General features: G+C 46.4%; 1 protein-coding gene across 1 annotated transcript; it reads right to left on the bottom strand.

Moving 5' to 3' along the window:
• Positions 1-332: 332 nt before the first annotated feature.
• KCNJ12 (potassium inwardly rectifying channel subfamily J member 12) lies at positions 333-10,090 on the bottom strand. Its single transcript, XM_044657410.1, has 2 exons — positions 9,844-10,090; positions 333-4,538 (listed from the first exon to the last, which is right to left on the bottom strand). The coding sequence occupies exons 1-2, from the start codon at positions 10,088-10,090 to the stop codon at positions 3,091-3,093; spliced, it is 1,695 nt and encodes a 564-aa protein (XP_044513345.1). The 3' UTR covers positions 333-3,090.
• Between the last annotated feature and the right edge of the window lie 327 nt (positions 10,091-10,417).

The following is a 10,417-nucleotide window of genomic DNA, read 5'->3' as shown; positions in this document are numbered from 1 at the left end:
AAACTCCAGAGCCAACATTCCAGGGTGGTAGAATTTGGAATTTCTATTCAGTGAGTCCCAGCCACCTAAAAGAACCCCTTCCCCCTCCTGAAATCTGGTTGGTGAGACTGAGCTCTTCTGGGTCTGGATTCTGAAGCCTCCTGGGCCAGATTTGGGACAGATGGCACTTGGTCACCAGCCCTGAAACATGGTAACTCTATCTCAGGGCTCCTGTGGCCAACCAGCTGGCTCATTCTGGGAGTCAGTCAGGGAATAATAAATGGCCTTGTGTATAGGCAGAATAGGTGGCTACTGGCATAGATGCTGAGAATAACCCCCTGCCCAAATTTCTCTCCATCCACAGGGCTCCAAATTCTACTAGAAATCCATTCCCTTGGGCTACGAGTTGCTTTCTTCTTGTGTTCCCCTTTTAAATGACATACAAACACTCTCAGGGAAGGGTGGGCTGCTACAGGGCAGGGAACAGAGAGAATTAGCAGGAGGCTATAAGGAATGTTTTAGGGAAATGGGTTTTAGGGCTGGATGGGATCTCAGAGGCCAGCTCATCCAACTTCCTCATTTTACAGATGAGAAAACCTAGGCCCCCATTGGTGAAGTGATTTACCCAAAATCACATAGACAAGTGGCAAGATCAGGATTTGAACTCAGCGCCTCTGAATCCAAATCCGATTCTCTTTCTATTGAACCAGGTGACTTGCTACCCTCTGATAAACCCTGGATGACACCACCTGACTTAGGCTGCTTAGGGATGCCCAGTCTAACTCTACTCTTTCTAAGTTCCTTTTCTTTCTACTTTGTAATGGAGGATAATGCCTCTTCCAGGACATCCAGGAGAGGGGCAGAGAATAGCCTACATCCTCCCTGCCCTTCTGCTTTTTTTTTTCTTCCCTAAAATAGCCAGCATTCTGGAGTAGAAAGAAGATGGGACGGCAGGTCTCCAGTATCACAATGGACATCTGGACCTGTCCCTCTCCACCAACATCCTCCAAAGTAGGGGGCAGGCAGGTACTATGTGTGTGTGGCCTGCTTGCTGGTTTCTCATCACCACTGTCTTAGCCAAGAAGATAGGATCCAAAAAGGGTGGCAGAGGAGAAAGAATGAGATTTTTAAAAAACGAGGTGCAGCATGGAACATTTGAAAAGGTTGAATCGTGATTAGGGAAAAAGAAACTTCAGCAGGACAATTTTGTGTCTCTAAGGCACGGCCCACTTCAAAGTGCCCGGAGGGTGAAGATGGTTGGAGTCAGAGTGTGCTTTTTTCATTTTGCCAATTTTCTTCCTGGTTTTCCTTCTGCTAACTGGGAAACTTGACAGACACACCTCTGCACATGGCATGACTTATCGGGGTGGCAATTCGTAAATCTCCAAACTGCCAATTGTTAAAGAAAGATCATAGGATTTTAGAGTTAGACGAGAGCAGGGAAGATTTACCAATCTAGCCTCCTCGTTCTACAGACTGAGGAAAGGTGGTTCCGAGAGATTAAGTGATTTGCCCAGTCACACACCTGGTTAGTGTCAGAGGTCTACAGACTCCTTTTCTAGGATTCCTCCTGTTATATCACACTATCTCGGGAGACCAAGGCAGAGTAAGCAACAACCTACTTTAGTTTAGCTCAAAATGCAACGTTGATTTCTTGGGGTTCAGAGAGATGGGAGGTTGAATTAAGAAAAAAATGTTAAAATACAAACCCCAAACCCAACAGTGCAAATCAGGACACCAAGAGAGAGTAAGCAAAAACCTACTTTTGCTCAGTGTGAAATGTAATGTTGATTTCTTGGGGTTCAGAGAATTGGGTGACTGAATTAAGAAAAAAATAACACCTAACAATGCAAATCAGGAGACCAAGACAGAGTAAACAATGACCTATTTTTGCTCAGTGCGAAATGCAACATTGATTTCTTGGGGTTCAGAGAGTTGGGTGGTTGAATTAAGAAATAATTAAAAAAAATACAAAACCCAAACCCATCGATGCAAGTCTACCATTTCCAAAGGCTCGGGGAAACAATAAACAGTGGCCTCCAAACCACGTGAAGGGGGATGGGTTTAACTAGGGTATGATTCACACTGAAATGTACCTGTAAGGTGCAAAGAGATCTTAGACCAAACCCCTCCCTTGACCCTGCCCACCCCCCCAAACCATTCTTTTTAATTTTTAATATTGTTATTAATATAGTTTTGCTTTTCTATTACAAATGGAATCTAAATTTCCTTATGAGCAACATGAGCTATGGTGTAAATAATTGTGCTTGCTGTTGCCGACACCACAGTTGGGAACTGGTGTCCACTTCCCTGGGATAGATGGAGCCTTCTCAGGATAAAAAGAGACAGTTCTAGCCCCAGGAAGTCTCCTAGTGTGTCCCCGACTCCCTTCATCCTGATGCCGGGGCCTCCTTTTGGCTGTTCCATTCCATTGGAGGGAAGGGAAGTTCTGTTCGATTGTTCTGTTTTATTATTTTCTTTTTAAATTAAAAAATGTTCTTTTTTTGGAATTATATTTTAATTTAATATATATGTATTTTCTTTTTTTTTTTGTAAACAGTCTCACCAGCACTAAATTGAAAAATTAAAAACCTGATGTCTCCCCCTTAAGTTAAAAACCAGTGTGCAGCATTGTACCTACCCAGCTGCCATCCCCAGGCAAGCTCAACTGTGTCTCCTGGCCAGGCATAAGGTTAAATTTTCAGTCCATTCCAACCTGATTAGGTTCCAGGTTGCGCAACATTCAGATTCTTTGTAACCTTTGACATTAAGGAGCTATTTGCTATCTTACCAGACATCCAAGGGAAAAGCCCTGGCCGCTGGACGAGGCCCCTGTCCAGCCCCTGGGGGCATGACCCTTCCCCTTCTGGGCCCACTGACTGACCCTTGGAGAAAGCCCCTCCAACCAGCTAGGGCTGGAAGTCTGATCCCTCAGGTGACTTCCTATCCCTCTCCCTGCCAACCCGTCCAAGGTTATTGCGATGAAACATGTGAAAATACTAAGACACTACTAAAGTCTTCAACCATCCCTATGGCACTTAACATTGTTCTGCATAAACCTGGGTGGACTGTAGGGGAAAAGAGCAGAAGAAGAGAGTGGACCGACAGGGGTCAGATTTCTGACTCCCTCCTGTAGGATCTCTGATCGAGGGCGATTGTGGCCTGAAGTCTATCAAACTCGTGTCTGTTTTCGGGGCTCAGGTCATCCAGACCTCGACTGTCGTCATCTTCTTCATCGTCTTCGTCCCGACTCATGAAAGCCAGTTCGTTCTCATAGCAAAAGGAGTTGGTGTTTGGGAGCAAAAACTTATTTTCTACCAAGTCCTTGGCACTGCAGCGGGGGGTGGATGGGACCTCGTAGGTTTTGTGGAAGTGAGAATAGTCGATCTTATATTGGTTTTTCTCCTCGAACAGGACGGGCTCGAACCTGTGACCCCAGAGGATCTCGTTGGCCAGGTAGGAACTCCTGGCCTGCGTGGTCATGGCGGTGGCCTCCACCATCCCTTCCAAGATCACCACGATCTCAAAGTCATCCGTTTCCAAGTCCTGCCTGCTGATGCCAAACAGTGGGCTCTCCTCATCGATCTCGTGGAGGATGGTAATGGGAGACACCAAAAAGATGCGGTCCAGGCCTTTGTCAAAGCCCACGTCGATGTCAATCTGGTCGAGGGGGATGTACTCCCCTTCCTCGGTGACCCTGGGCTTGATCAGCTGGGCTCTGACGTGAGCCTCCACAATGTGACTCTTCCTCAGGTTCCCCACCCGCCACATAAGGCAAAGCTTCCCGTCTCTCATGGCCACCACTGCGTTGTGGCTGAAGAGCAAGGTCTGGGCTCGTTTCTTGGGCCTGGCCATCTTGGCCATGATGGCCCCAATCATGAAGGAGTCTATGATGCAGCCGACGATGGACTGCACCACCACCATGAACACGGCGATGGGGCACTCCTCCGTCACGCAGCGGAGGCCGTAGCCGATGGTCGTCTGCGTCTCGATGGAGAACAGGAAGGCGGCCATGAAGCCGTGCACCTGAAGGATGCAGGGCTTGTAGTTCCTCTCATCCGGGGATCTCTCTAGGTCCCCGTGCACAATAGCAATGACCCAGAAAATCACCCCAAAGAGCAACCAGGAGACCAGGAAGGCGAGAGAGAAGATCAAGAGCATGTACCTCCACCGGATATCAACGCAGGTGGTGAACATGTCAGCCAGGTACCTTTGAGACTTGTCGTCCATGTTGGCAAACTCGATGTTGCACTGACCATTCTTTTTGACAAAGCGGTTGCGACATTTCCTACGAGTGTGGATCTTGCCATTGCCAAAGCCATTGGCTCCTGGCATCGTGGCTAGATGCAGTCCGTCTTCTTCGGAGGACACTATACTATAAGGGTTGACCCTCCCTGCGGTCATCCCTGAGGAACTGGCGTTGTGGGCCTGGGGGGTCCCCTGGATCTTTGGACTCCCCCCTGCCCCTGATGACCCACTGGGGTCTGCTCCTCTTTGGGAGAAGTCCGAAGTTTTACAGGTGTGGCCAGCGCTCAGGTCCGACGAATTGGGGAGAGTGTCTGCAACAGAAAGATAAAGACTGCAGTTAAGAATTTTAGAATATGAGCCGGAGACTGAATCACCTTGTGGTGATGGTGGGGATGGAGGTGGGCAGAGGGAGGGGCCAGGGCCAACTTTTCATGGAGCTAAAGTCCATAAACGCACAGCCGTAGAACATTCCCCACTATGGAATATAAGCTTCTCGAGGGCAAGGAATAGACACACAGTTGTCCCTTCCCTATTACAGAGCTTAGGGGCATGGTGCTGGAAAATCCACATACAATTTTTTGACCTTCCTTTTGTACCAGAGAAGAAGTCTAAATTTGATCTTTTTCTTTAATGGGGTGTTTACAGTACCTTATTGTAAAATGTGGGTTAAATATGGGTTTCTGAGCTTCTAAACTTTTTCCGTGTCATCTGCTGGCTTTTATGTGTCGTGTGTGGCTTCTGCAAAACTCCCCCCAGTTCCCATCTAATTTCTTATACTGACCAGCTATCTATGAAAACCACAATGGGGAAAATCTTGAAATGGAAGGGATAGCAACTGAATACACACAAACGTGTGTGCGTGTATGTGTGTATTTTTTTCTTTTTCTTTTGACTCTCCAGTCTCTTGGTAGACACTTAATAGATACTTCTTGTAACATCTGAACCAGAAAAGACTTTGGGGGCCTCTTCATTTGACAGGAGAAAATACTGAAACCCAAAAAAGTCAAGAGACTTGCCCAACATCATCTAGAAAGGTAGCAGTTAACAATTCAAGGACGAGAGCGCCGGCAGTCCCTGACTGTTAGATCAGACTGTTTTTGGGGTAGATAAACTTGATGCATTCAATGCCCATGACACCTGGACTGGAGGAGCTGCTGCATGTATCCCATGGATATTATCTCCTTTAATCCACAGAAGACGCAAATATTATTATCCCCGTTTTGTACATCAGGGAGCCAACATCCAGCAATCCAACTGGACTTATCTAGAAAATGATGAAAGTAATAAGAAGCCATGAGTTCTAAATATTATAAAACATTTTCTTCACGACCACCTCAAGGCAGGCAAAGGGCATGAGTTATTACCCCATTTTATGGTTGATGGAACTGAGGTTTAGCGTAGTGAAATGATGTCCCCAAGATTGTAGAGCCAGTTTTTGGAGCTGGGACTACAACTCGGGTTGTAGTAGCCACAACCAACACTTTCTCCATTAAACCACTCTACAGCTAACCAGAGGCAAAGCCAGGACTGTAGATCCTCCCTCCTCAAGTCTTCCATCATCCCAGCCACATCTCTCTCGACCAATATACGCATTCTGAACTTTTATATGTGCTGAAATCACACAGATGCTGCCTTCAGAAGCAACACACATATACTCTTAAAAAAAAAAAGCCCCTTTCTTCCATCTTGAATTAATTGATTCAAAGGCAGAAGAGTGGTAAGAGCTAGGCAACTGAGGTTAAGCCACTTGCCCAGGGTGGCCCAGCTAGGAAGTGCCTGAGGCCACATCTGATCCCAGGACCTCCCATCTCTAGGCCTGGCTCTTAAACCACTGGGGGATCGAGCTACTCCCCATATTATACATGTATGCACACAGGCATGTATATATACATGTGTGTCAACATATATAGAAGGGATTGATAGAGCTTGAATGGTAGATTCTTTCACAAGAGACTGACCCCAGATATGGTTATAGAATCCCTGAATATTGGAGATTGAGTCATTTTAAGGCATATGGTGTGGTGGATAGAGAGCTGGTCCTGAAGTCAGGAAGACTCATCTTTCTGGGTTCAAATCTGGCCTCAGATACTTCTTAGCTGTGTGACCCTGGGAAAGTCATAGAATTCTGTGTGCCTCAGTTTCCTCATCTATAAAATAAGCTGGAGAAGGAAATGGCAAACCATTCTAGTGGTTTTGCCAAGAAAATCTCAAACGGAGTCATAAAGATTTGGACATGACTAAATAGGACATGACAAAATAACAACAAAACAAAAAGATTGGAAGGAAATGCTCAATTCTGGTTAGACGTTAGTAAAAATAAAGTTGTATTTTTTCCCCATCCAAATTGACACTTTGAAATCTATCCATAGACTTCCTTGTCTTTGGATCCCAGGTTAAGAACCCCTGAATCCAACTCCTTGGTTTAATAGAGGAGGAAACTCAGGCCTAAAGATGGGATGTGGCTCCCCCAAAGTCCCACAGCAGGTTAAGCAGAAACCAGGCCTCCAAACTCCCAGTCACTTGCCCTTTTTTGGTACCATAATTAACACACGTTGCTATTACTTGAGGGAAGGCAGATTCTGCTTCCCAAGTTTCTTTCTCGCCCTCGTGACTCTGGGATTCCTTTCTCGTTTCTCGTACGTGCCGGACGATAGGGGCCAGGGCTTGTCTGGGCACGAGGGTGAGCTGAGAGCATCCAAGCAGAGCTACACGGCCCCACACCAATTGATAAGTCTCCATCACATGGACCTCGCCAATCCCTGCCAGGCCCCTTCTCAGCCATGTGCCCACTGACATCACTGGGCCCTGGGGCCCCAAAGTCAGGGCGAGGACAGGGGTGCGGCTCTGAAGCTCTGCTCCAGCTAGTGAAACTGCCACCTACCTGCTGCCCAGGGAGCCGAGGAGGGGACAAAGGGTGGAGGCAGGGGCAGGTTGGGATTGGGAAATCTGGGGACAGTTTATCAACTCCACTCCTAAGAGTAGGTGATAGCTGCACTCCCAAGTGGAGCAACTGGCTAGAATAGCTTTAATTACAGATTTGGTCCTAGCTGCTGCATTCTCCTGCTTCCACCCCCAAGCCCCAGGGCCGTTTAATTAGGTTGGCTATGCTGGAACAGAGCTATTGATCCCATGGGCTCAGCTCCCTGCCCTGGGCAGTCAGCAAAGCAAAGGACAGAAGCGGGCTCCCAGTACTCTTCCCCTCCCTGTTAGGTACTTAGCTAAATCCGTGGAGCTCTTTGCAGATGGTAACCAAAATGGGGCTCCCATTTGAGGCCTGAGAATCAGGACCCATCCTTCGCATGTCATTTCTTAGCTCAACACAGAATCTGATCGAACCTTTCTTCTTATTTTTTAAAGAAATCAGTTTAGGGGGCAGCTGTGTGGCTCAGTGGATTGAAAGCCAGGCCTAGAGACGGGATGTCCTGGGTTCAAATCTAGCCCCAGACACTTCCCAGCTGTGTGACCCTGGCCAAGTCACTTGACCCCCATTGCCAAGCCCTTACCACTCTTCTGCCTTGGAGCCAATACACAGTATCGACTCCATGACAGAAGGTAAGGGTTCTAAAAAAAAAAACAGAAAGAAATTAGTTTATTGATATCTATTATTTTAACTTTATAATCTTTCTAGAGATATATTTCCCCCAACCAAATGAGCTCTCCTTGGTAACTTCTCATGGAAATCAATTGACCTAGTGACCACCTGGGACAGTGTATGCAACATTAAGCACCCATAGTCTCCCATCTCTCTGCCAAAATGATCAAGGCAGTTCTCTAGCTCTTTCCTGGTACCAAGATGTAACCTTTATGATTGTTTTTTTAAATAATGAAGGCAAATCATGTCCTCTCTTAGGCTTTCAGTTTGGGTGTCCATAAAATGACAGGGTTTGACTAGATCAGATTTTCTTACATGGAAGTCTATTAACTTGTGTATATATTTGTATGTAAATATAAGTCAATAAAATACATATATAAATATAAAATGTGCTTCTTTTGCAATCCTACGCATTTTACTTTATGCATTTAAAGACATTATTCTGAGAAGGAGTTCATAAGCTTCACCAGACTGCTAAAAAAAGGGGTCTAGGGACACTGAAAAGGTTAAGAATCCTTGTACTGTCTAGAGATGAAAGGTCCTAGGTTTAAATCTGGCCTCGGACACTTCCTAACACTGTGACCCTGGGCAAGTCACTTAATCCTTACCCTTTATTAATTAATTAGCTAATTAATTAATATTGCTTACCCTTTACTACTCCTCTGCCTTAGAACTAAAACAGAGTATAGATTCTAAAATGGGAGGTAAGGGTTTAAAAAAAAAAAAAAAGAATCCTTGTACCAGACAGCCTTTAAAATCCCTTCGAGGGCTAACATTCTGTGTTCTAAGTTCCTTTCTTCTTCTGCCATTCTGGGTCCCAAGGTCCCTAACCGATCTGGCATTGCATGGTCCTTTGATTCTTGACATTTAATATTATGATGACTATCTCCTTCACAACCCGGCCCCACTGCCCTTTCCAGACTTTGTATGCGTTGATCTTCTTCCCACACTTGAGTCAATATGGTCTTGCCATTCACTGTGGATGTCTCTCCCTTCACACCTTGGCTTGGTTTGCCATGGACCTCTATGTTGGGGGAGGGGATGAGAGCGAGGGGAATGATAGCTACTTTGTGTATCTATCAAACTACTTTGAGTTCTTTTTCTTTTTTTAATCCTTAATTTCTGTATTAACAATAACTCTAAAACAAAAGGGCAAGAGGTAGGCAAAGGGGGTCAAGTGACTTGCCCAGGGTCACACAGTTAGGAAGTACCTGAGGCTAGATTTGAACCCAGATCCTCCTGATTCTCTATCCACCAGGCTACCTAGCTGCCTTTTTTTTCTCTAACCCTTACTTTCCACATTAGAATTATTACAATTCATTGGTTCCAAGGCAGAAGAGAGGTAAGGACTAGGCAACGGGGGTCAAGTGACTTACCCAGGATCGCACATCTGGGAAGTATCTGAGGCTAGATTTGAACCCAGGTCCTCTAGGCTCTCTATCCACTATGCTACCTAACTGCCTTTTCCCCCCTAACCCTTACCTTTCTCCTTAAAATTAATACTATTCATTGGTTCCAAGGCAGAAGAGAAGTAAGTTCTAGGCAATCGGGGTTAAGTGACTTGCCCAGGGTCACATAGCTAGGAGATGTCTGAGGCCAGATTTGAACCAAGGATCTCTCATCTCTAGGCCTGGTTCTCTATCCACTGAGCCACCCAGTTGCTTCCTGCCCTTTTGTTCTTAAAAAAAATTCTTTGTAGACTTCTGTGACTTTATTGTCTTCCCTTCCTTTACTGATAAAAATGTAAGCTTCCTGAAGGCAAAATCGGTTTCATTTTTGTCTTTGTACTCCCAGCACCTAGCACGGTGCCTAGCATGTGGCAGATAATTAATAAATGCTCATTAATTAGTTAGTTCATTAAGCCTGGGCACACAGGGCTTAGTCTTCCTTAAAGCTTTCCAGCCAAGGTGATTTCAATGCCCACCTCCATAACCCATGGATAGGACAGACCAGCCACTGTGCTCTAGTAGTGCTCCCTTACATACAAACTCTACTGACTGCAAACTCACAGTTATGGGTCTCACCATTGGGGGCAGGGACAGAGGCACGGTCCTTTAGGGCTGGAAGGCGTCTGGCCCTGGGCCAGGATGCTGACAATCCCCAGTCTGTTTTCCTGATTGGTCGGCTGGAGCCAGAGCCTGACCCTACATCCAGGGCCCCACCAAGGCAGCCACTGAATGGGAGGGTCAAGCGCCGCCTGTGCCTAAAGGAGCACCACTGGGTTGCAGGTTTTGAGGGCTCATTGGCCCTGAAGGAGGTCCACTTCGTCATCGTGAGGGCTGGGGCCAAAACAGGGCCACTGCTCCTTTGTGCCAGCTCTTGGCCAGTCAGGCTGGACCAACAGCTACGAGCACTAATGAGGCGCCGGATGGCTGGGGACGGGGATGCTCCAAGAGGTTCAGACAGCCCTGCCTGTGCAGGACAGAATTACAAACAATCAAAGACAGACAACAGAAACTAGAAAGAAATCTTCCTTTTCCCTTCCCTCCTTCCCGCTATCATCCTCCTCTTTCTCATCCCCTTCCCCAACATAGAGGGCCATGGCAAACCAAGCCAAGGTGTGAAGGGAGAGACATCCCAGAGGCCAATTGGGTTCAC

The sequence above is a fragment of the Gracilinanus agilis genome, chromosome 1 (assembly GCF_016433145.1).
Source record: "Gracilinanus agilis isolate LMUSP501 chromosome 1, AgileGrace, whole genome shotgun sequence".
NCBI classification, from domain to species: Eukaryota; Metazoa; Chordata; class Mammalia; order Didelphimorphia; family Didelphidae; genus Gracilinanus; species Gracilinanus agilis.
This window is presented reverse-complemented; position numbering and strand designations above follow the sequence as displayed.